The sequence below is a fragment of the Heterodontus francisci genome, chromosome 5, assembly GCF_036365525.1.
Source record: "Heterodontus francisci isolate sHetFra1 chromosome 5, sHetFra1.hap1, whole genome shotgun sequence".
NCBI lineage: Eukaryota > Metazoa > Chordata > Chondrichthyes > Heterodontiformes > Heterodontidae > Heterodontus > Heterodontus francisci.
Genome location: NC_090375.1, coordinates 25,824,803 through 25,852,420, shown reverse-complemented (window position 1 = coordinate 25,852,420; position 27,618 = coordinate 25,824,803). Strand labels below are relative to the sequence as shown.

The 27,618-nt window shown below is 43.2% G+C and overlaps 1 protein-coding gene across 1 annotated transcript in view; it reads left to right on the top strand.

Annotated features, from left to right (window-relative positions):
• Positions 1-6,187: 6,187 nt before the first annotated feature.
• LOC137369778 (guanine nucleotide-binding protein G(s) subunit alpha) overlaps positions 6,188-27,618 on the top strand; it is a 709,287-nt gene continuing 687,856 nt past the window's right edge. Inside the window, exon 1 of the mRNA XM_068031231.1 lies at positions 6,188-6,898. Coding sequence (XP_067887332.1) covers positions 6,427-6,898 — 472 coding nt within the window. The 5' untranslated portion in view covers positions 6,188-6,426. The remainder of the gene's footprint in view (positions 6,899-27,618) is intronic.

The following is a 27,618-nucleotide window of genomic DNA, read 5'->3' as shown; positions in this document are numbered from 1 at the left end:
TCCTGCCCTTTCTGGCACCCTGCCCACACACAGGGTGCCAAGTGTGCCATTGCCCCCATACAAACACAGAGTGTACACTGTTAACGGAGGAATGGTACACGGCACCTCCCTTCATGCCAGCACAGCTTTCCCTCCAGTAATCCCAAATGCCCTCCATTTCAGAATGCAGAGTTAGACCCCTGCATATCCCCCCTCCCTCCTCCCTTCCACTATGCAGAGTTAGACCCCTGTGTATCCCTCCCGCCCTTCCGTAATGCAGAGTGAGGACTGCCGACTTTTCAGATCGTGAATGGGACGGCATGTGATGGCCGCCCGTTCAACAAAAAATCTATTCGTGTCGGTGGAGAGGCGGGGGGCTGCATAATCAGCAAAGGTAAGTAATCGTTACCATATGCTAATTGTGGTGCTGCTGCCGTGCAACGCAGGTCCCGCCACCGTCAGTAATATGCGGCAGGCCCTTCTTGACGCCACGGGTTGAGGCAGCCCTCTCCCCGCAGCATTTTACCGGCCCCCACGCCGTGACCTGTGGCGTCGAGAGGCCGGCAAAATTCAGCCCTGTGTTTTGAGCTCCCCCTTTGTGAATCCTTGTTCACAGCTTTCCAATTAGAAGGCAAAGAAATGAGCACACCAGGTTTCTTTAGGTTTAAAGAAGAAAAGTGAAATTTATTAAACGGTTAATGCCTACGGATATACGACACGCCCATGTTCACATGCATAACGTGATACACACATGCAAATAGGGATAGAAAAGCGCAGAAGAAAAATAAGATGGAGAGGTTTGAGGCAGTCTCTAAAAGGGGGTTTCTTGTTACTTTTTCTGTGTGTTTCCAGCTCGTCGCTGAGTCCTTGATTGTAGACAGCTCTTCGTTGTTTACCAGTAATCTTGTTAAACCTTGTTAGCTGTAGGAGACTTTTCTCTTTTGGGGATCATGTGTCTTCAATGGTTTCCGAAGCTAGTGAGAGCAAGATGAGAGTAGACAGGAGAGAGGTCTTCTCAGTCTAGGAGAAAAGTGCTTTCTGAGTTCAAAATCCCTGTTGGAAGTTCAAATTCAAAAAACTCCAACAGTCAGTCAGTCATATGACCAAACTGGCCCGACCACGTCTGTTTGTGTATTTGGCCACCTTAGTAGTTAACCTGAAATACTTCAACATCTGGTAATCAAAAGTCCATTGTGGATTAAATTGGAGCAGGAATGGCTCCTTTGTCCTTTAAAGTACTTGTCTGTTGATATGCTAATGTCTCTCTCCAGCCAAAGTCTCCAATTGTTTTTTTTAAGCAAGTTCTTTCTTCACCATCAGCAGTTTAAAAATCAATGTTCATGTGGCAAAATTAATTTTCCTGATTCTTGGCAGGTGGGGGGCTTGCCTGACAATATTAACAGACATTGTTTGGAACAAAGGACCATTCCCTGACCCACCCAATACACAAAGCCAGAAGTGGTTATACCAGTCACGTGACTATCCTGCTGGCCAACTTGGGGAGTTTTAAATTGTAGAGACAGTGTTTGAACTGGAAAAAAGCTCTTTGCTCCTGGATTGAAAAGACCTCCTCTCCTCCTGTTTGCTGCCATCTCTTTCTCACAGAACTCCAAAACCCACTGAAGACATATGAACCCCAAGAAAGAAAGTCTCCTACAGTGAACAAGGTTTAAGAAGAATACTGGGCTCCAACAAAAAGCATGACCATATCTTCAATCAAGGAGTCGACAGGGAGCTCTAAGCACAGTAACAAAAAACCCTCCTCAGAGATTGCCTCAAACTTTTCCACTTTATTTTTTCTTTTGATCTTTTCTGTCTCTATTTGCATGTGCGTATTGCGTATGCATGCTAGCGTGGGGTGCGGCATGTGTCCTTGGCATTAACCAAATTAGAGTTCTAAGTTTAAGTTTTAATAAATTTCAATCTTTCTTCTTCAAACCTAAGATAGCTTGTTTGTGCTAATTTCTTTGCCTTATAATTGGAAAGCGGTGAACAAGGATTCACCAAGGGGGAGCTAAAACACAGTGTGTTTAAAAATAAAACCTTGTTACAGTAAGACCAGGTGAAGGCTGAAAGGGAACCCTATACCTCTTTCTCACCTGGTTGTAACAGAACCGAGATGAGGAGAAATTTCTTTACTCAGAGGGTTGTGAATCTTTGGAATTCTCTACCCCAGAGGGGTAGTCATTGAGTATGTTTAAAGCAGAGATTGACAGATTTCTAAATACAAATGACATAAGGGGATAGTGTGGGAAAAAGGCATTGAAGCTGATGATCAGCCATGATCATATTGAATGGCGGGGCAGGCTCGAAGGGCTGAATGGCCGACTTCTGCTCCTATGTTCCTATTAGGCTCACCGTCATCTTGACAGCAAAATCTGGCCCAATACTTTACTCTTGTTTGCTGTGAGCACAGTTTAGTGCCATAGCAATACAAGCAAGTCACATGATGTCTTTATAAAAAGGCCACACCTCTTTTTTAAACTTCTGTAACCTCAATTAATTAGGCAATTAATTGAACTTCAACCACTTCTTGCAAGGTGTGTCTGAAGCATGACAGATAAACATTTGGAATCTTGTTTGCAAAGTTAACATAAATTATTGATCAAGAAAAAGGGGGGGTCTTTCCATCATGCCCATTTCTCATATACCAATTGATGCAATACCCAGACTCAAATTTATTTAATCTCTTGAATGAAGGCACGACAAAATTTTTGCTTGCTCTCCAAGGTAACTGGGTGAAACTCCAAAATATTTCTCTCCTCAAACCTTACAGCAGATATTAGTTAACTTTGACATACTGGAAACACTCAACAGGTCAGACAGCATCTGCGGCAGAGAGATTTAACTTTCCAGATTGATGACCTTACATCCGAAGGCTGATTTGTTATCTATATTGCTTGATGTTACATTTTCATGGTTCCAGTAGCTCAGGAACCATCCTGCAGAATGTTTCCCTCGTCTTTATGTTTTATAAGTTTCAGCCCCATTACTAATTAGTTATATTTGTATCTTTTGTTTTTAACAATGTTAATCAATGCAACTTTGTGGCCTTTTGCTGTGAGCATGTTCGATGTATCCACTACTCTGTGTAAAATTAAATTAAATTAAACCTCTAACAGGAGGAAGAGGCTCCACAAATATCCCCATCCTCAACGATGGGAGAGCCCAGCACATCAGTGCAAAAGACAAGGCTGAAGCATTTGCATCCATCTTCAGCCAGAAGTGCCGAGTGGATGATCCACCTCGACCTCCTCTTGAGGTCCACAGCATCACAGATGCCAGTCTTCAGCCAATCCGATTCACTTCACGTGATATCAAGAAACAGCTGAAGGCAATGGATACTACAAAGGCTATGGGCCCTGACAACATTCTGACAATAATACTGAAGACGTGCTCAGAACTAGCTGCACCCCTAGCTAAGCTGCTCCAGTACAGCTACAACACTGGCATCTACCCGGCAATGTGATCAATTGTCCAAGTATGTTGTTACAACAGGTAAGAAAGGTGTCTAGGGGTCTGTTACTATTTTTACCTGGTCTTATTGTAACAGGTTTAATTTTAAACACACTGTGTTTTGAGCCCCCCATTTGTGAATTCTTGTTCACAGATTTCCAATTATATGGCAAAGAAATGCGCACAAACAGGCTTTCTTTGGTTTAAAGAAGAAAAGTGAAATTTATTAAACTTACTTAAACTCCAATATGGTTCACGCCTATGGATATACAACGCGCCCATGCTAGCATGCGCACGCGATGTACACATGCAGATAGTAAGGGGAAGAAGAAAAGATAAAGTGGAACAGTTTGAGGCAATATCTTGTTACGGTGCTTCGAGCTCACGGTTTAGTCCTTTTGTAAGTCGGCTTGCTTTTGTCAGGGTCCATGTTCTTCTTAAACCTGTTCATGTAGGACACTTTTCTCTCTTTGAGTTTCACATGTTTTCACAAGATTCAGTTCCGTGGGAAGGAGATGGGAGCAGGCAGACAGGAGAGGCTGTAATTCTTGCTTCATTTCCAGGAGCACACGGCGTTCTGAATTTTAATCCTTTGTTGGAAGTTCAAATCTCAACAGCCAGTTACTCATGTGACTAAAACTGGTCTGACCACTTCTTCTGTGTATTGGGGAAGCAACCACTGGGTCCCCATAGTTCCAACACTGTGCAAATTTCCTTCCAGTCAGGGGCTTGCAATTTTAAGTTTTAATGTTCATGCGGCAAAATAATGTGTACCTCAGTCTTGGTAGGTGGGGGGCGGGGGTTGCCTGACAATGTCCTTTACATAAAAAGCAGGACAAATTCAACCCAGCCAATTACCGCCCTATCAGTCTACTCTTGATCATCAGCAAAGTGATGGAAGGGGTCGTCGACAGTGCTATCAAGCTCACTGATGCTCAGTTTGGGTTCTGTCAGGGCCACTCAGCTCCTGTCCTCCTGACCACAGCCTTTATCCAAACATGGACAAAAGAGCTGACTCCAGATGTGAGGTGAGAGTGTCTACCCTTGACATCCAGGCAGCATTTGACCGAATATGGCATCAAGGGCCCCTAGCAAAACTGGAGTCAATGGGAATCGGGGGGAAACTCTTTGCTGGTTGGAGTCATACCGAACACAAAGCAAGATGGTTGTGGTTGTTGGAGGTCAATCATCTCAGCCCCAGGACATCACTGTAGGAGTTCTTCAGGGTAGTGTCCTAGGTCCAACCATATTCAGCTGCTTCATCAATGGCCTTCCCTCCATCATAAGGTTAGAAGTAGGGATGTTTGCTGATGATTTCACAATGTTCAGCACCATTTGCAACTCTTCAGATAACGAAGCAGCCCATGTCCATATGCAGCAAGACCTGGACAACATCCAGGCTTGGGCTGATAAGTGGCAAGTAACATTTGCGCCACACAAGTGCCAGGCAATGACCATCTCTGACAAGAGAGAATCTAACCATCTCCCCTTGATGTTCAATGGTGCTTTCATTGCTGAATCCCCCACTATCAACAACCTGGAGGTTACCATTGACCAGGAACTGAACTGGACCACATAAATGCTGTGGCTACAAGAGCAGGTCAGAGGCAGAGAATTCTGTGGTGAGTAACTAACCTCCTGTCTCATCAAATCCTGTCACCATCTACAAGGCACAAGTCAGGAGTGTGATGGAATACTCTCCATTTGCCTGGATGAATGCAGCTCCAACAACACTCAAGATGCTCGACACCATCCAGGACAAAGCACCCCATCCACCACCTTCAGCATTCACTCCCTTCACTACCTACACACAGTGACAACAGTGTGTACCATCTACAAGATGCAATGCAGCAATTCACAAAGACTCCTTCAACAGCATCTTCCAAACCCGCGACCTCTACCACCTAGAAGGACAAGGACAGCAGATGCATGGGAACACCACCACCTGCAAGTTCCCCTCCAAGCCGCACACCATCTTGACTTGGAACTATTTCGCTGCTCCTTCAATGACACTGTGTCCAAATCCTGGAACTCCCTTCCTAACAACACTGGGGGTGTTGCCAAGGACTGCAGCAGTTCAAGAAGGCAGCTCACCACCACCCTTACGTGGGAAATTCGTGGTGGGCATTAAATGCTGGCCTGGCCAGCAGGAGCCCAGATCCTATGAACAAATAAAAAAAAAAATCTTTTTTTGTGTTTTTGAGACATTTTAGCTTTGTACTGGGCCACCAAGATCTGCTTTTAGCTGTGTGAGCACTGAAGGAAATTTCACCACCAAAAATTGCATTTATACCTTTCAAAAACAATACTCATTCAGGGGACTTCCCCTCTCCTACTAACTTCCCTTTTTAGTGTTTCATATGACAAGAACAGGGAGTTTCAAACACCATTTTTTCCTCTCGTGCAACATCTATATTGATTGGGGGTGGTTGTTTCCCTTGATCATATCACTAAAATCATAAAGCTATAAACAAATTGGAAGAGATACCCCTGTCAGCCTGGCTTTCTGGCGATTGTCTTGGCGATATCTGTTTCGATAAATATGCATTGTTTTGGAGGCTTGAGGACAAGTAAAGGCCATTGAAACCTTCAAGAGAGAAGGAAAAGGGGGTATTGAGTAGTTGAAGTAGCGGAGAGAAAAAACAGTGAAGCCCTCAAGAGGAAAGTAGGGTTTTAGTGGCTGAAGAAGGTCGAGTGGTTGCTTTGTGCACTGGGCTGAGTTTGGAGGATTTACGGTAAGGTGGACCACTGGCCACTGGGATCAGGTGATTTACGAGTCTTGAACGCCGTATCTGGTGGTGCACAATGAAAAATAGGAAATTTTAAACCATTCCGTCTCTTCCTTATTTTTAGAAAAAGGATATATATATACATTATAAAAGGAATATCTCCAGCAGCATTTTGGTGGTGGGAGGAATTGCAAGCGTGAGGATGAAGCGCTGATTAAAGCGGTTTGTTCGAGGCCCTGTGGGGGTACTTGCCTCTTGAAACATGGGTATGTGCTACAGTCTGCGACCGCGGCTGTTCAGCGATCCCATCGCGACCGTGTCCAACCCCAGCCCGGACTCGGAGCTGCCACCAGCACCTCCACCTCCAGCAGCAGCAGCACCGCCGCCGCCGCACTGTGGGGACATGGATCAGCTGCACCAGGGGGACACAGGAGGGAGAATGCGGAGCTCCGAGTGCCTGCGCGATGGGCAGCAACAGCTCCATCGCAGGGACACGGACAGGCTCCGCGATTGTCAGCCGCAACAGAACGGGGGAGACCGTGACCGGCTCCGGCTCCAGCTCCCGCAACACAGCGGCAAGAAAGTCCCCGAGAAACAGAACAAGAACTGGGACAAGCTCCGGGCGGAGGAGAAAGAAGCGGAGAGAGAGGCGAAGAAAGTCAGCAAATACATCGACAAAATCTTGAAGGAACAGAAACGTGAATACAAGCAAACACACCGACTGCTTCTGCTGGGTAAGGTTAATGCATGTCAGCTCCCTTTTATTTCCTATTCGGAAGGGTGGATTAAAAGGGACAACCTCTCCAGAGACGGGATGCATTTTATTAATTTCATGCTTATTGTGCATGACCCAATTCGGATTTGCAACGTGTATGTCTATAGATCCCAGTTTGGTTTTGATGCCGACACTTAAATTGGCATTCTTCACTCGTCGTTTTATTGAAGTTTCAGACACGCATTTCAAACTTTCACCTAAGAATCTGTACGGGTGTAAAATGATTAAACGGACATTAAATTAGCACTCAAATGCTGGAAATCCTGAAAAAGACGAGTGCTTTGAGGATATCACTAGTAGGACGGATACAGGGGAACTAATGGATGTAGTATACTTAGATTTTTGAAAGGCGCTCCATAAGGTACCTGAGGAAAGATGGTTATACAAGTTAAGGGCTTTGAGGTTGAGGGGAACATACCCGCATCGATAGAGGATTGGTTAAAGGATAGAAAACAGTAGGAATAAATGGGTCATTTTCGGGTTGGCAGGCTATTTTCAGCCAAGACATTAATATTGTAATGACTGAGTGTAATGTATTCAACAAATGTATGGAAATGTGCTGAGGCCAGGTTGGAAAGTAAGTTGGGAGGAGAGCACAAAGTCTGCAAAGAGACATAGGTTAAGTGAATGGGAAAAGTGTCAGATGCAGTATAATGTGGGGAAATGTGAGGTTATTCACTATGGTAGGAAGAATAGAAAAACAGAATACCTTTTAAATAGTGAGAAATTATTAAATGTTGGTGTTCAGAGGGATTTGGATGTCCTTGTACACAAAACACGGAAAATTAACATTTCAAGTACAACAAGCAGTTCAGAAAGCAAATGGCATGTTAACCGTTGTTGCAAGGGAATTGGAGTATAAGAGTAAGGAAGTTATGCTGCAGTTGTACAGGGCTTTGGTTAAGACCACACCTAGAGTACTGTGCAGAGCTTTGGTCTCCCTACTTAAGGAAAGATATACCTGCCTTTAAAGGGATTGCAACAAAGGTTCACTAGATGGATTCCTGGGATGTCAATGAAGAGAGATTGAGTAGAAAGGACCGCTACATTCTAGAGTTTAGAAAAATGTGAGGTGATGACACTGAAACAACACAATTCTGAAAGGGCATAACAGGGTAAATCCTGGGAAGCTGTTTCCCTGGTTGGAGAGTCTCGAACTCGGAGGCATAAGTAACAAGATAAGGGGTCAGCCATTTAGGATTGAAATGAGAAATTTCTTCACTCGGAGGGTCGTGAATCATTGGAATTCTCCCCCTAGAGAGCTGTCGATGCCCAGTTGTTGAGAATATTCAAGACCGAGGTTGATAAGATTTTTGGGTACTTGGGGAAGTAAAGGATGTGGAGATCAGATGGAAAAGTGCAGTTGATGTCAAAGATCAGCCATGATCTTGTTGAACAACAGAGCAGGTGAGAGGGGCTATATTTCTTATGTTCTGATAAAGAAAATGCTGGAAATAGAGTACCTGGAAAAGACAAGTTAACATTTTGGGTATTTTAGAATTAGGATGGGTAACCCTCAAATACTGGTTTGCCTTTACACATTCCATGTGACCTGACCTGCTGTGTGGTTCCAGTATTTTCTATTTTAGATGTACAATATTTTCTAATTATTGTTTCTGTTGATTATGCTTACTTACTTACTGGTTTATTTAGTTTTACACTCAACCGTAAAATAGATGTACACCATACCTTTCTATCCAAATTTATTTTATTTTTAAATTAAGTACATCAGATATTTAATTGGTTTGTCTGTGTGCTTTAGAATTTCAAGTGAAACAGGTAAGCCTGTTCACTCACAACCTAATGCAAGATGAAAAAAGCACCCCCCCCCCCTTTATTTTCTTCCAGAATACCAACTCTACAATATTCCCATTACAGCATCTAGCATTTAAGTAATTCCTGTGTCTGAATTTCACTTACTATTCTTGGCACTGCATTCCAGCTGTTGAATTGTGTAAGTTGATACTTCCTGATGTAAGCCCTAGACTTGCCATTTTACTGGGATGGATGAATTATAAGAGAGGGCAATTAGAGAGACGGAGAAGAGAATTGTAAAACATTCATGGTCATTTTCAGGAAGTCAGTAAAAATGGAAAAGGTTCTAACAGATTAGAAGTAGGAAAATATAGTTCCATATTTTAAGGCATTGAAGCAATAGACCTAGTAGTCTGACCTTCATAATTAGAAAACAAGTCAAATCAATAATTAGCAACAAATTGAAAGAAAACTTGTTGGAAAATAAACGAATAAATGACAACCAACAAAGTACAACTTGCCAAACCTACCTCAGATGGGGTAAACCTTTATTGTTTTGCACCTAGAATTCCAGGACTCTTGATACTATTATCACACAAGCAGTTTATAATCTAGTGTCATTGTGTAGAAGGTTATAGTATGTGTGTGAATTAGTTACTACCTAAAGGAAAGGTACAGAAGCAATTTGTAAGATATGTTGGGTCCAAATGAACAGAGGTATTGAGGACGGTTCCATTGAGTACATGTCTCACCTTGTGTTCCTAATGTGCATAAATGATCTGAATTTGCAATCTTGCAAGGCAACTAAATATTCAGTTGACACCAAGCAAGGGGAAGACTAGATCTAGAGGAGGCAGCCAAGATTTTAGAATGGGAGCGTGGCAAGTTATCCAGCTGTGTTGTCAGTGACAAATGACATTCAGCATGGATTAATAAAAGAAAGACTTGTATTTATATCACATCTTTCACAACCACAGGGTGTCACAAAGCACTTTACAGCCAATGATTCCTTTTGAAGTGTAGTCACTGTTATAATGTAGGCCATTACAATGGAATTTAGTATAGACAGATACAAGGTATTGCATATGTTCGAAGAATCAATAGAAAATGCTTGTATTCCACAGGTGCAATGTAATGTGTCACAGAGAAATTTCAAGACAGGCAGTTTTAGCTGACTTGTGAGGTTGCAATGATTGGGACAGCAGGATGATGGATTGGTTGAATTGAGGTTTCCAGCCTCAGCATTAACTGCTGTGCAATGGCCAATCATAGGAACAGGAGTAGGCCATTCAGCCCCTTTGTGTCTGTTTAATTGTGACTGATTAAATGGACCTCAATTCCATTTACTCGCCATGGTTGCATATGCATTGATATTCTTACCTAATGTATCAATCTCAATCTTGAACATTTCAATTATCTCAGCATTCTCAGTCTTTTGGAGGGAGGGAGTTGTAGATTTCCACTAACGTTTCCTGATTTCACACAAATGACCAGGCTGTAATTTTCAGATTTTCCTTTCTTGTTCTGGATTTCCTCACCAGAAAAAGTAGTTTCTCTGTAACTACCCCATATAATCCCTTAATAATGTTAAATACCTCAATTAGATCACCTCTCAACTTTTTAAACACAAGGGAAAACAAACTAAGTTTATGCAACTTATTCTCATGATTTAACCCTTTAAGCCCTGGTTTTCATTCTGTTGAATCTGCACTGTACACTCTGCAAGGTAGCATCCTGAGGTTCGAATCCCAAAAGCGAAAGCCAGAGGGTCTGGCCAAGGCGCTATAGAGCCTCAATTTTGAATTCCAATCTTTTCAGATAAAAGCCAACATTCTGTTAACCTTTTTAATTACTTTTCAAACCCATGCAGTAGCTTTTAGTGATTTGTGTACATAGATACCTAAATCCCTTTGCTTGTCTACAGCTCCAAGTCTCTCATCATCAAGCAAATATTCCAATTTATCTATTTCTGATCCAACATGAATGACCTCACACTTCCCCACATTCAACTCCATCTGCCATAATTTTGCCCACTCATTTAATCTGTTTATGGCCCCTTGTATCATCCTGTTCTCCTATACACAATTTACAATGCATTGTAACTTTGTGCCATCTGCAGACTGGGATATTTGACCCTATTCCTTTATTTCGTCATTCATGTGTATGGTGAAAAGCTGAGGCCCCAGTGCAGATCCCCAGGGAACAGCGCTTGCCACATCTCATCAGGAAATTAATTCTTTATCCCTGCTCTGTGTCCAACCTCCCAATGAAATATTGACTCCTGTCCCAAGATTACCTTCAATTCCATGGATTTTCATTTTTACAAATGATCTCTTGGGTGAAATCTTATCAAATGCCTTCTCAAAGTCCATACAACATCCATCGACTGTCCCTTATCCACCATGCTAGTAACCTCACAAAAACAATTCAACTAGAATTAGTCAGACTTTATCTACCATTACTGGCTGTCTTTGTTCTTCTGATATTTGTCCAAATGTTCAGTCACTCTCTTACAGATTCCAATAACTTCCCCACAACTGATGTTCAACTCATAGCTCTGCAGTTAATCCATTTCTTCTCTTCCTTGGAGTACTTCACACAGTTTAATCACCCAGGTCCAAGAGACAATACATGGGAGAGCGATGCTACTGAACCCAGGTGTTAGGTAGATGAGGAGTGACTAGGTAGAGAAGTTCTGAATTTTAAAAGGATGCTTGTGAGGAAACAGCAAATAAACTCAGAACGTGTTCAGTTAGGAGGTTTCAAGGTTACCATTTGACGAACAAGTTTAAGGCATATGTCAGGGGATATATATCTTTACGCAGGACGCAGTTAGCAGTTAGAATAGTTTGCCGTGCATGGTGTGGTTGAGGTTAGTGCACTAAGTTTGTTTAAGAAATGTGTAGAAGTTGTAATGAAAAGCTGGAAGGATGAGACCAAATGGATTGAAGGGCATTTGTCATTCAGACTGTATCTTCTGAGATTGAGATTTCTGCCTCCTTGTACTGTTTGCCAGGTCAACTCTGGTTACGAATCATAATTGCAGCACAAAACCATTATGTTATATTAATGTTTTCTTGTAATAATTTGTGCACAAAATTAGATGTATCTTTAACTTAATTTTGAAGGTTGTTGAAATGATTGGGGGAGGGGAAGAGAAAACTCCTTTTCGCATTGACCTGCGTTTTGCTGACAGCCCACCCCTGATATTTTACTCCGGCTAAAGTTTTATGGTCATGTATGCAAGCATACCAAATACATAGATGTGTCATTTGTAATGCAGAACTATGAACTCCTAATAAACAGTCAAGAAAATTGAGCAATCAAACAATAGTAAGGGAAAAGGTTTATGCTGTGTATAATGAGCAGGAGATGGGAAAAGTCTGCTTAATCAGTATGACTATGTTTCAATATTAATGCTCTATTTTCATGCAGGTGTTTGATCACAAGCATCCTTATAAAGGACATTGCTGCAGTAGAGAAGCAATAGGGCTGCACGCTGATAGTCAAATTTGCAAGTGTTTAATGAAAATGCTGTACTAAATTTCTGTGCTGTTTGTTCGACCCATGTGAGGACTGGAGTGTAAGTGTGATGATGGGTTTTCAAAGCCACTGCTGTTCTCTGACTAAATAACATTGATGCCTCTGATGAAGCATACATAATACAAAGGAAATATAATGATGGTCAACTCAAACTACTTCTGTATTGACTAATTCCCTTTGTTGCTATGCCAGTTTATTTTTTGTTTTTCATTCCTTTGCACATTGGTACATTATATAAAGTGTTGAGAAAACTTGGATCATATATTTAGGTGTTGTCTAACAGAATGCTCGAAATAAATTGATCAGGCCACATGGCAGTTTACTTAGCTAGAGGTACGATGTGGGACATTTTTTTTAGTGCAGCAAGTTATTATGATCTGGAATGCACTGCCTGAATTGGTGATGGAGGCAGATTCAATAGTAACTTTCAAAAGGGAAATGGATAAATACTTGAAAGGGCAAAAGTGTAGGGCTATGGGGAAAGAGCAGTGGCAGGAGGGTGGTGGGACTAATTGGATAGTTCTTTCAAAGAACTGGAACAGACATGATGGGTTAAATGGCCTCCTCCTGCACTAAGATTCTATGATTCTAGATGTATAACTACCTAATTTGTGTTTGGTCTTCTAGAACCATTGTCCATGTTTCCAGATTGTAAAGGGGGAAAAGAAAACTGCCCTTAAATCTCTGATCTCCAGTTTGAATTATGTTTACTAGTTCACTAGATTGATTCCAGAGATGAAGGGGTTTGTCTTATGAAGAGAGATTGAGCAGTTTAGGCCTTTACTCTCTAGAGTTTAGAAGAATGAGAGGAGATCTAATTGAGGTATATAAGATGATTAAGGGGATTGACAAAGCAGACATAGAGAGGACGTTTCCTCTTGTGGGGCAATCTAGAACGAGAGGTCATGGTTTTAGGATAAGGGGTAGCAGATTTACAACAGAGATGAGGAGAAATTACTTCTCTCAAAGGGTCACGAGTCTGTGGAATTCACTACCCAGGAGTGCGGTGGATGCCGCGACATTGAGTAAATGTAAGGAGGAGATAGACAGATTTTTGATTAGTAATGGATTGAAGGGTTATGGGGAATGGGCAGGAAAGTGGAGTTGAGGCCGAGATGAGATCAGCCATGATCGTATTGAATGGCGGAGCAGGCTCGAGGGGCTGAATTGCCTACTCCTGCCCCTAGTTCTTATGTTATGTTGATACCAATAGGGTTCAGAGGATAGCTACTATTGTGACACCCATCCAATTGCTGCTGCAATACCTCATTTACTGCGGCAGAATGAGAACCCTGCCTTTAGCAGAAGAACTGCTGCTACTGGAGGTCCAGAGACATTCCTGTACCTAGAGACAGTAGCACTTCTAACAGCAACACAAACAATCATTTTGGAAATACAGTCAGTTTCCAGAGAACTAAGACATTTTCTCTACCTGTACAGAACATTGGTGCTGTATTTTACTTTTGCCAGTTTGTACTTATCAATGAATAAGGTACAATGGCAAAAATAAAGCCATAAACCATAACTTTTTTAATTAATTGCCAGTGCAAAAGCCTGTACACAGTTATATTTAAGGGCTAGTACTCGATATAAATAGAGAAATTTCCACATTATTGATCTTCAGGCCAGTCAATATATTGCATGATTACATCAGAAAGTGATTCCACAATGTAAATAAGGCCACAATATTCTAACACAAATGTTGACCTGAGGTAGTACGTGCTAGCCAGTGTCACTGTTGTTTGATTTTTTTTTTGATTTAGAGATACAGCACTGAAACAGGCCCTTCGGCCCACCGAGTCTGTGCCGACCATTAACCACCCATTTATACTAATCCTACACTAATCCCATATTCCTACCACATCCTCACCTGTCCCTATATTCCCCTACCTCCTACCTATACTAGGGACAATTTTTTTTATAATGGCCAATTTACCTGTCAACCTGCAAGTCTTTTGGCTGTGGGAGGAAACCCACGCAGACACAGGGAGAACTTGCAAACTCCACACAGGCAGTACCCAGAATTGAACCCAGGTCGCTGGAGCTGTGAGGCTGCGGTGCTAACCACTGTGCCGCATCTTTAAAGCTGAAGTGCCCCATAGTTAGTCAGATATTAGGTAGTTGGGTAAGCATACTGAACACTGCAGGGATAAAGAAAACCGTGCTAGATAGCCCTTGTGCCATCAGCTATCCTAGGGGAGATATGTATTGGGAACATGCATGTCACGTACTGATAGTTTTGGTCTTCTCTCTTCAGGTCACTATTCTGTACGTGTGACTGGCAGGGACCTTTGGACTATGAATGAAGATCAGTCAAGTGTCTATATCATAAACACTGAAGCCAGAGTATCTTTAAAATGCAGAGTATAGGGTACCAGCTGGCCTAACTCCCTCTTCACCTGTGCTTTCACTGACAGCTCAGATGAGATGAAGAGCTAACAATATAGGAGATTGTTGTGCATCCTGTCATTCTATGAGGCACAGCATCTTATATCTCTGAACTGGAGTAGCCATATAAATACCGTGGTTACAAGAGCAGGTCAGAGGCTAGGAACCCTGCGGTGAGTAACTCACCTCCTGACTCCCCGAAGCCTGTCCACCATCTACAAGGCACAAGTCAGGAGTGTGATGGAATACGCTCCACTGCCTGGATGGGTGCAGCTCCAACAATACTCAAGAAGCTCAACGCCATCCAGGACAAAGCAGCCTGCTTGATTGGCACACCATCCACAAACATTCATTCCCTCCACCACCGATGCACAGTGGCAGCAGTGTGTCCCATCTACAAGATGCACTGCAGCAACGCACAAAGGCTCCTTTAGACAGCACCTTCCAATCCCGTGACCTCTACCACCTCAAAGGACAAGAGCAGCAGATGCATGGGAGCATCACCACCTGCAAGTTCCCCTCCAAGTCACACACCATCCTGACTTGGAACTATATCACCATTTCTTCACTGTCGCTGGTAGAAATCCTGGAACTCCCTTCCTAACAGCACTGTGGGTGTACCTACCCCACATGGACTGCAGCAGTTCAAGAAGGCAGCTCACCACCACCTTCTCAAGGGCAATTAGGGATGGGCAATAAATGCTGGTATAGCCAGTGACGCCCACATCCCATAAATAAATTTAAAAAAAAAATTCTTCCCTCACCTGTTGGATCTCAACAATGACCAAATTATGTGGCACTGTTATTTTAATAGATACTCAGGCAGTTTATAATATAAGCACAAGATGAGCATGCTGGGAAATGGGGACTCTTTTTTTCTCTATTCAAGAAGCTAGTCCCAATATCCCACTCCCGGTTCAGATACAGCACTGATGAGGAGCAATAAAGTCCCCTTTACGCTTCCTGAGCAGCCATCATGTGGTGTTTGAGAGACTGACTGCTGTGCTCAGTTTTTTGTGCTACAGCCCCACGCCTACAATAAGTTGCGTTGAAACTGCGGGAACTCATTTTGTAATGGACCTTTGACAACCAATCGTTGAGACTTCTTCAGGGATCGGAACTGACCTGTACTGACCTATTACGCTACCTGGTTTGCTTTGCCTTGCCTCCACCCCCATCATTTTAATGTAGATTCAGACCTTGTCTTTAATCTGTCACTCGACCATATAAATGAACAATACAGTTCTCCCCTCTGTGAAAAGTACCAGACCAAGTGGACGATGGGGTGGTGAAAATGTGTGTGCTTGCGTGCGTGAATGTGTGTGTGACTATCTGTTATTGCATCTTGTTAGAAATATATTACATTTGCAAGAATGTTGCACTTTTTAAAGATAACTACTTAAGCTTGCTAGAGGGGATGTGGTGAACATGTTAACATTGCTAAAGGCAATAATTTTCTGTTTTATACCATTTCAGTTGTAAAGACAAAGGCATATTAGGGCTTACAGAATCATACATCACAAATGGGATGGGCAACAAATGCTGGCCTTTTCATCGACACTCACATCCCATGAAAGAATTAAAAAATATCAATCAGACATTTGTTCCTGTGCTGGTTCTTTTAAAGAGTTGTCCAATTAGTCCCACTCCCTTGTTCTTTCCCCATAACCCTACAAATATTTCCTTTTGAAAGTTACTATTGAATCTGCTTTCATAGCCCTTTCAGACACCGCATTCCAGATCATCATAACTCGATTCTCAAAAGAAAATCTCATCTCACCTGTGATTCTTTTGCCAATTACCTTTTAAATGTGTGTCCTCCCTGGTTACTAACCTTCTGCCAGTGAAAACAGCTTCCCTTTATTTACTGTAACAAAACCCTCCTTGGTTTGGAACACTGTTAAATCTCCCATCACCTTTTTTGTTCTGAGGAGAACAATCCCAGCTTCTCCAATCTCTCCAGATAATTGAAACCTTTGATCATCCCTGGTACCATTTCTAATAAATCTCCTCTGCACTCTTTCCAAAGCCTTGAAATCCTTCCTATGGTGTGAGGACTAACCAGTGCCATAACTTTGTTGTTCTTGTACTCTATGCTGCTATTTATATTGCTCAGGATCCCTTATTTTTTTAACAGCCTTATCGACTGGCACTGCCACCTTTTTAAAGATTTGTGTGTATGAACTTGCAGGTCTCTCTGTTCCTGCAATTGTACAATTTAAGATGAAGATGGAAAACAGCTTTTCAGCTTTTTGAATTTGCTTTGCATTAGCACCAGCCAGCAACCCATTCATGGGACGATGAATGCAAAATATTGTCTTGATCTTGTTATGACCAGGTGAGAAAGGTGTCTCGGGGTCTTTCTCAGCCTTCACCTGGTCTTATGGTAACAGGGTTTAATTTTAAACACACCGTGTTTTGAGCTCCCCCTCGGTGAATCCTTGTTCGCCACTTTCCAATTATAAGGCAAAGAAATGAGCATAAACAGGCTTTCTTAGGTTTAAAGAAGAAAAGTGAACTTAATCTCTAATTTGGTTAACACCTACGAATCCACGGCATTCCCCACGCTAGCATGCATATGCGATACACACATGCAAATAGAGACAGAAAAGAGCAGAAGAAAAATAGTTGGAGAGGTTTGAGGCAATCTCTGAAGAGGGGTTGTAACTGTGCTTTGAGCTCACTGTGGTCCTTTTGTATGTAGTTCTTGCTTGTAGGTAATTCTTGCTTTTCGTTAGGGCCCAGTATTCTTCTTAAACCTTGTTCACTGTAGGAGACTTTTCTCTCTCCTGGGGTTCCTGTGTCTTCAATGAATTCCAAAACTGATGAGAAAGAGATGAGCAGAGAGGAGAGGCTGCGGCGAGCCAGCGACGAGAAGTCTTTTCAGTCCAGGAGCAAACAGCTTTCTGTGTTCAGATTCTCTGTGGCAAGTTTAAATTCAGAAAACTCCAAAAGCCAGTTAGTCATGTGACTGAACTGGTCTGACCACGTCTGTTTGTGTATTTGGCCATCTTAACAGTTAACCTGGAATGTGAGCTCCTCCACCCTCAACTTCTGGTAATCAAAAATCCATTGTGGGTTAAATTGGAGCAGGGAGTGGACCCTTTGTCCTTTCCAAGTACTGTCTGTTGCTATGCAAATATCTTTCCAGTCAAGGGTCTGGTGGGTTTTTCTTAAAAACAAGTTTTTTCTTTACTCCAGTGACTGATTTTTAAACTATGTTCATGTGGCGAAATATAAGTGCCTCATTCTTGGCCTGTATGACAATCTTTATTATTCCTCCTCAATGCAAAGGCATGTTGCAGCTTTGCTTGTATGTGTACTAAAAGGATGCTTAAATCTTCTGTGTGATGAGGCCATGTACTGCTGATTCTGTCAGTGCTCAGCTGAGGTCTGAGACTACTGTTATACTACTGCACTATGCTACCCAACTTGCAAACCATAAGGAAAAGAAGCTAACCCAAACCCTAGTCTGCTGCATTTTAAAGCAAAAAGGAAAAAATATAGAAATACATTTATGCTACTAGTTCCTACCTTCACTATTCTTTCAAGTACAGGACCACTGCTCACTCCTCAAAGCAGTCCCAGCATCTTGTGTGTAGGGAATATACCTATATTGCCTAATTGGTGTTGTCATCGTTCGTCCTTCCATCTCGAGGAGGAGAACCAGAATATTATTTTATTTGCAGTGAGTTCTTTTGGCAACTGGTAAGACCTGTTTTTGCTTGGAATGAGCATCTGTGGATTGGATCATGGATCCTGGATACACCAGATTGGGAATTTTGATTTTTCTTTTCCCAAGTAAGGCTTTCCACAGCTGGCATCTACATTCAGCATCAGCTGTGCGGCAAACCTCATAGTAGGAGGCGCCCGCATGGATGGTTTCTCGGTAGGCTTTCTTATCTTGAGCAGGTTGTTCCCACTCTGGGCATCTATTTGGCACTATTTCAGAGTAGCTTTTAAGCCCAATATCTAATTATACGATGGCATAATTCGGAGGTTTTATTATCATGTCTTCCGCACATATCCATGTCTGTCTTCGTGCAATCCTTCCAAAGGCAGACTGACACGCCTTAATGGGACAAGTCTGAATTAAGCTGCTTCATTTTACAAACCATGTGTGACTGTAAGCAGTAACAAATTTAATCAAATCTCACCTTAACTCAATCAACTATTAAACCCTTGTCAAGAACAAGAAAAATAATACAAAAAAAACTCCAAATAATAGACTGTTTTGCTGACCAGCTTTTCTGAATGTAACCCAAAGATGTTTTATCAGTACATTTAAGAATGCAAGGATAACTCGGGAAAGGGTAGGGCCTATCAGAGATGTACAAGGGAACTTACACGTGGATACAGAAGATGTGGGCAGGGTTCTTAATGAGTTTTTTGTCTGTCTTCACAAAGGAGAGGGATGATGCAGACATTGTAGTTAAAGAGAATGAGTGTGAAATATTAGATATGATGAGCATAATGAGAGAGGAGGCATTAGAGGGTCTGCCATCCTTGAAAGTCGATAAATCACCAGGGCCGGATGGATTGCGTCCCAGGTTATTAAAGGAAGCCAGGGAGGAAATAGCAAATACGCTGAGGATCATCTTCAAATTCTCACTGGATACAGGTAAGGTGCCAGAGGATTGGAGATCTGTGAACGTTATACCATTGTTCTGAAAGGGTGCGAGGGATTGGCCAAATAGTTATAGACCGGTCAATCTGACCTTGGTGGGGGTAAATTATTAGAATCAATTCTGAGAGGCGGGATAAATTGCCACTTAGAAAAGCATGGATTAATGAGGTATAGTCAGCATGGATTTGTTAAGGGACAGTCATGTCTTACTAACTTACTTGAATTTTTTGAGGAAGTAACAAGGAGGATTGATGAAGGTAGTGCAGTGGATGTGGTCTACATTGATTTTAGTAAGGCATTTGACAAGGTTCCGTGTGGCGGACTGGTCAGAAAAATGAAAGCCTGTGGGATACAGGGGAATGTGGCAGGTTGGATCCAAAATTGGCTCAGTGACAGGAAACAAAGGGTAGTAGTCAACGGATGTTTTTACAAATGGGAAACAGTTTCCAGTGGCTTTCCACAGGGCTCAGTGTTGGGTCCCTTGCTGTTTGTGGTATATATTAATAATTTGGACTTAAATGTGGGAGGCATGATTGGTAAATTTGCTGATAACACAAAAGTTGGCCATGTAGTTGATAGCAGAGAGGATAGCTGTCGAGTCCAGAATGATATCAATGATTTGATTGAGTGGGCGGAAAAGTGGCAAGTGGAATTCAGTCCAGATAAGTGTGAGGTACTTGGGGAGGGCAAACAAAGCGAGGGAATACACATTAAACGAGAGGATATTGAGAAAGGTAGAAGAAGTGAGAGACCTTGGAGTACATGTCCACAGGTCCCTGAAGGTGGCAGGACAGGTAGATAGGGTGGTGAAGAAGGGTGGAATGCTTTCCTTTATTGGTCAAGGTATAGCAGACAAAAGCAGGGATGTGATGCTGGAACTGTATAAAATGCTGGTTAGGCCACACCTGGAGTATTATGTACAGTTCTGGTCACCACATTACAGGAAGGACATAATTGCTCTGGAGAGAGTACAGAGGAGATTTACAAGAATGTTGCCAGGGCTTGAAAGGTGCAGCTATGAGAAAAGATTGGATCAGCTCAGGTTGTTTTCCTTAGAACAGAGGAGGCTGAGGGGTGACTTAATTGAGGTGTACAAAATTATGAGGGACTGAGATACAGTAGACAGGAAGGACCTGTTTCCCCTGGCAGAGAGGTCAGTTACCAGGGGGCACAGATTTCAGGTGATTGGTATAATGATTAGAGTGGACATGAGGCAAAACCTTTTCACCCAGGGGGTGGTGGGTGTCTGGAATTCACTGCCAGGAACGGTGGTGGAGGCAGAACCCCCAACTCATTTAAAAGGTACCTGGACATTCACTTGAAGTGCTGTAACCTGCAAGGCTACGGACCAGGTGCTGGAAGGTGGGATTAGATTGGGCGGCTATATCTTTCGGCTGGCACAGACACAATGGGCTGAGTGGCTTCCTTCTGTGCTGTAATTTTTCTATGGTTCTAACCAGCTAGACTAGGCTTCTTTTGCAGAACTATTTCTTTGACTTCCCATGTCATTTTTTTTATCCTTTTGTCTCTGTCTACACAGCTGGTGAGAAGAACTGTGCTTCTGACTTTTTCCATGATTTGGCAGTAGGCCTCTCAATAAAACTGGCTGCAAAAGGCAAAATATTGTGGATGCTGGACATCTGAAATATAAGCAGAAAATGCTCAATGGGTAAGGCAGCATCAGTGGAGAGAGAAACTGGCGACATCCACCGCCTTCCGTTTGGGGTGTAGTTTTAAAGAAACATCGTCTGCTATTCTAAAATTGAAGAGTGGCCATTCTAGCTTAATGAGTCTATGATGAGAAAATTGACCCTCATTGTATCAGTTGGAAATAGACTGTGAGCTACGACATTCAACAGATTGGCTTATTTGGCTTTACTACATGTGTTTAATTCTAACAAGCTGTATCAATTTGCTTCATTTTAAAACATAACACCTAAAATTAGCTCATTTGCGAATCCCTTCCATGAAGAGAAGCTCATCAGTAACCAACAAACTATCGATAATATATTATGCTACTGCAGTAGTGAATGGTAGCGGACAATTAATCAATTAAACAGAGGAGGAGGCTCCACAAATATCCCCATCCTCAATGATGGCAAAGCCCATTACACCAGTGCAAAACACAAAGCTGAAGCATTTGCATCCATCTTCAGCCTGAAGTGCTGAGTGGAAGATCCATCTCAGCTGATTCCTGAGGTCCCCAGCATCACAGATGCCTGTCTTTAGCCAATTCAGTTGACTCCACATGATATCAAGAAACGGCTGAAGGCACTGGATACTGCAAAGGCTATGGACCCTGACACAATTCCGGCAATAATACTGAAGATCTGTGTTCCAGAACTAGCCGCGCCCCTAGCCAAGCTGTTCCAGTACAGCTACAGCACTGGCATTTACCCGGCAATGTGGAAAATTGCCCAGCTATTTCCTGTACACAAAAAGCAGGACAAATCCAATCCAGCCAATTACTGCCCCATCAGTCTACTTTCGATCATCAGCAAAGGGACAGAAGGCTCAGCAAAAACCTGCTCACCGATGCCCAGTTTGGGTTCCACCACTCTATCTCCACTATTTACAACTCCTCAGATACTGAAGCAGTCAGTGTCCATATGAGGCAAGACCTGGACAGCATTCAGATTTGGGCTGATAAGTGGCAAGTAACATTTGTGACACACAAGTGCCAGGCAATGGCAATCTCCAGGAAGAGAGAATCTGACCATCTCTCCTTGAAATTCAACGGTATTACCATTGCTGAATTTCCCCACCATCAACATCTTGGGGGATGTGGGGTGGTTACCATTGATCAGAAACTGAACTGGACCAGCTATATAAATATATTCGGGGCATGAGGATAACCAGGGAAAAAGTGGGGCCCTTTAGGGATCGTAGAGGCAATCTGTGTGTGGAGCCGGAGGACACAGGGGAGGTTTTGAACAATTACTTTTCATTTGTGTTCACTGTGGAGAAGGACGATGTAGGTGTAGAGATCAGGGGGGAGGAGGATTGTGATATACTTGATCAAATTAGCATTGTATAGGTTGTATTAGCGGGCTTAAAAGTGGATAAATCCCCAGGCCCAGATGAGATGTATCCCAGGCTGCTATGTGAGGCAAGGGAGGAGATAGCAGAGGCTCTGACACAAATTTTCAGATCCTCTCTGGCCAAAGGAGAGGTAGCAGAGGATTGGAGGACAGCGAATGTGGTGCCATTATTCAAGAAGGGTAGCAGGGATAAACCAGGTAATTACAGGCCGGTGAGACTAACATCAGTGGTAGGGAAATTATTGGAAAAAATTCTGAGAGATGGGATTAATACCCACTTACAGAGGCAGGGATAGTCAGCATGGCTTTGTCAGGGGTAGATCGTGTCTAACAAATTTGACTGAATTTTTCAAGGCAGTAACTAGATGTGCAGATGAAGGTAATCAGTTGATGTACTCCACATGGACTTCAGTAAGGCTTTTGATAAAGCCCCGCATGGGAGATTGGTTAAGAAAGTAAAAGCCCATGGGATCCAGGGTAATTTGGCAAAGTGGATTCAAAATTGGCTTAGTGGAAGGAGGCAGCGGGTGATGGTCAAGGGTTGTTTTTGTGAATGGAGGCCTGTGACCAGTGGGGTACCGCAGGGATCGGTGCTGGGACCCTTACTGTTTGTAGTGAACATTAATGATTTAGATGTGAATATAGGAGGTATTTATTTATTTAGAGATACAGCACTGAAACAGGCCCTTTGGCCCACTGAGCCTGTGCTGACCAACAACCACCCATTTATGCTAATCCCACATTAATCCCATATTCCCTACCACATCCTCACCATTCTCCTACCACCTACCTACACTAGGGGCAATTTACCTATCAACCTGCAAGTCTTTGGCTGTGGGAGGAAACGGGAGCACTCGGCGGAAACCCACGCAGACACAGGGAGAACTTGCAAACTCCGCACAGACAGTACCCAGAACTGAACCCGGGTTGCTGGAGCTGTGAGGTTGCGGTGTTAACCACTGCGCCACTGTGTCGCCCCTAATTCTCCACCCAAAGGAAAACAACCCCAGCCTATCCAGTCTGGCTTCATAACTGAAATTGTGGGCATTGATAGGTATGATCAGTAAGTTCGTGGATGACACGAAAATTGGTGGTATTGGAAATAGTGAGGAGGAAAGCCTTAGGCTACGGGACGATATAGATGGGCTGGTAAGATGGATGGAGCAGTGGCAAATGGAGTTTAATCCTGAGAAGTGTGAGATGATGCACTTTGGGAGGTCTATCAAGGTAATGGAATATACAATGGATGATAGGACCCTAGGGAGTACACAGGGTCAGAGGGGCCTTGGGGTGCTTGTCCATAGATCACTGAAGGCAGCAGCACAGGTAGATAAGTTGGTAAGGAAGGCATACGGGATACTTGCCACTATTAGCTGAGGCATAGAATATAAGAGCAGGGAGGTTATGATGGAGCTGTATAAAACGCTGGTTAGGTCACAGCTGGAGTACTGTGTACAGTTCTGGTCACCACACTATAGGAAGGATGTGATTGCACTGGAGAGGGTGCAGAGGAGATTTACCAGGATGTTGTCTGGGCTGGAGCATTTCAGTTATGACGAGAGACTGGATAGGCTGGGGTTGTTTTCCTTCGAGTGGAGAAGGCTGAGGGGGGACCTGATTGAGGTATACAAAATTATGAGGGGCATGGATAGGATAGATAGGAAGAAACTTTTTCCCTTAGCGGAGAAGTCAATAACTAGGGGGCATAGATTTAAGGTAAGGGGCAGAAGGTTTAGAGGGGATTTGAGGAGAAATTTTTTCACCCAAAGGGTGGTTGGAATCTGGAACACACTGCCTGAAGGGGTGGTAGAGGCAGGAATACTCACGACATTTAAGATGTATTTAGATGAACACTTGAAACGCCATAGCATACAAGGCTACGGGCCAAGTGCATGGAAATGGGATTAGTTAGGACGAGTGCTTGATGGTCGGCGCGGGGGCATTGGGCCGAAGGGCCTGTTTCTGTGCTGTGAAACTCTGACTCTAAAAGCAAGCCAGAAGCTGGGAATTCTGCTGCAAGTAACTCCCCTCCTATCTCCCCAAAGCCTGTCCACCATCTACAAGGCACAAGTCAGGAGTGTGATGGAATACTCTCCACTTGCCTGGTTGAGTGCAGTTCCAACAACACTCAAGAAGCTCGACCGGAAAAAGCAACCTGCTTGATTGGCACCCCATCCACTACCTTAACATTCACTCCCTCCAGCACTGGTGTACAGTGTACATTTCTTCAAAATGCACCGAAGCAACTCGCCAAGGCTCTTTCGTCAGCACTTTCCAAACTTGTGACCTCTACCACTTAGAATGACAAGGGCATGAGACATATGGGAACACCACCAGCTGTTCCCCCTCCAAGGTACACACCACCCTGACTTGGAGCTATATCGCAGTTTCTTCTCTGTTTGTGGGTCAAAAACCTGGAACTCCCTCCCTAACAGCACTGTGGATGTACTTGCACCTAATGGACTGCAGTGGTTCAACAATGGTGGCTCATCGCCACCTTCTCGAGGAAATTTAGGCACAGACAACAAATGCTTATCTTACCAGTGACCCTCGCATGCAGAAACAAAATATTAAAAAAGCCTGCATCTTGTGCAGGCTTTCTGTTTGTCTCAGTTCTTATTGTTGTTTGCTGCTGCATATCAGAGCAGAAGTTGTGTGGAGTGCACAAACATAAAGTGAGGAAAGCAACTGGAAAAAAGCCAATAAGGAACTTATAAAGAAAGATTTATGAAAACAATGAAGTAAGCATTGCTGGAAGCAGAAGAGAAACATTAGTGTGTTTGGCCTGGCTAAATGCCATTGATTTATTCTTGAGAAATTGACCCTGCACATGCTCACACTGCAGTATCTGCCTTCAGCTAACAGAATCATACAACTATATTATGTATCTATCTTTCTATGTCAACTTGTGCCTTTATTTCAGTTTTGTGGAAGGGCACACAGTTTTGATAACGATAAAAGTGTTTTTGCCATGTAGGACATACTATCAAGGCCACTAATTTACAGTGTATAATCAGGGGCAAAACTCTCTGCTGGTTGGAGTCATACCAAGCACAAAGGAGGAAAGTTGTGCTTGTTGGAGGTCAATCATCCAAGCTCCAGGACATCACTGCAAGAGTTCCTCAGGGTAGTGTCCTAGGCCCAACCATCTTCAGCTGCTTCATCAATGACCTTCCTTCCATCATAAGGTCAGAAGTGGGGATGTTCGCTGATGATTGCACAATGTTCAGTACCATTCGCGATTCCTCAGATACTTAAGCAGTCCGTGTAGAAATGCAGCAAGACCTGACAATATCCAGGCTTGGACTGATAGGTGGCAAGTAACATTTGTGCCACACAAGTGCCAGGCAATGACCATTTCCAACAAGAGAGAATGTAACCATCTCCCCATGACGTTCAATGGCATTATCATCACTGCCCCACTATCAACATCCTGACGGTTACCATTGACCAGAAACTAAACTGGAGTAGCCATATAAATACCGTGGCTACAAGAGCAGGTCAGAAGCTAGGAATCCTGCTGCGAGTAACTCACCTCCTGCCTCCCCAAAGCCTGACCACCATCTATAAGGTACAAGTCAGGAGTGTGATGGAATACTGTCCACTTGCCTGGATGGGTGCAGCTTCAACAACACTCCAGAAGCTTGACACCATCCAGGACAAAGCAGCCTGCTTGATTGGCACACCATCCACAAACATTCACACCCTCCACCACCGACGCACAGTGGCAGGAGTGTATACCATCTACAAGATGCACTGCAGCAATGCACCAAGGCTCCTTGGACAGCACCTTCCAAACCCGTGACCTCTACCACCTGGAAGGACAAGGGCAGGAAATGCTTGGGAACACCACCGCCTGCAAGTTCCCCCGCAAGCCACACACCATCCTGACTTGGAACTAAACTATATCGCCGTTCCTTCACTGTTGCTGGGTCAAAATCCTGAAACTCCCTTCCTAACAGCACTGTTGATGTACCGACCCCACATAGACTACAGCGGTTCAAGAAGGCAGCTCACCACCACCTTCTCAAGGGCAATTAGGGATGGGCAATAAATACTGGCTTAGCCAGCGACACCCACATCCCATGAATGAATAAAAAAACGGTCAATTCTATTTTTGTCCCATGAACAGGATGGAGAAGAGGTTGGAAAGGCCAACCCACAGTCTGTGACTGCCAGAGCACAGAGGATGGTGTAATTAGGATGGCTGCTGTATGGTAAAGCAGTGACTAGTGCCATGAGGGCCCAGCAGAGAGTGCAGAGGGAAATTGTAAGCTTATCACAGTGGATTGAAGCCTGGGACAGAAAGAAAGTAGACTGTTTGAGAGTAGGGAATCAGGGAGGCTGTAATGCAAGAGAAGAGAGCGATGAAAAATTCAATGGCCAGGTGAGAAGACGACCAGAAAGGACCAAAGAAAGGGTAAATCATGCCTAACTAATCTGTGTGAGGGCAGCACAGGACTGGCAGAGGGAGAGATCCATGGCTGTCACCTTCTGGGGAAAAAGATGACACCAAACGAGCAAACTAATCTTGTTGAATTTTTTGAGGTTACATCATCATAGATAAGGGAGCATTTATGGAATTTATATCGACTTTATAATGCATTTGATAAGGGACACACAAGAAGCTTAGCAAAATTGAAAGTACATGGAATTGGCATGGGTAGGGAATTGGTTAGGAGATAGGACAGACAGCAGGGATAAGGGGTATGCAATGCACCTAGAATGATGTGACTCGTGGTGTACCTCAGGAATCTGTACTCGGGCCTTAACCTTTCACCACATTCATCAATGGCCAAGATGAATGACTGGAGAGCCAAAAATCCAAATTTGCTGATGACGTTGTTTGGCGGCACAGTTAAGTAGTGTAGTTGGGAGCAAAAAGTTGCAAAGGGGCAGTAATAGATTGTCAGTGGGAAAAACTGTGCCAGATGGAGTTCAGTGTAGGAGTGTGATCTCATTCACTTTCGACCTAAAACAAGATAGAGCAAAGTACTTTCTCAAGTGGCTTTATGTACAAACAACAGAGACCATTGTTTAGAACGGGATTCAATCATAGCAACACTGGGAATTGAAGACAAGAACTAAGAACAAGGGGATTAAAAGAAGGGACCAGGAATTGACCATTTTTATTCAATAGTTTGAAGAAATAAGAGGGAGAAAGAAAATGCAAGAGGACATGCATAGGCTAGCAGGGTGGGTAGATATATGGGTAAACACATTTCAATGTACAAAGGTGTGAAGGAATATCTTTGGAAGTGAAAATAAAGAAAGAAATACACCTCAAATGGTAAGATTTCAAATCTAGTATATTGGCAGAGAAAT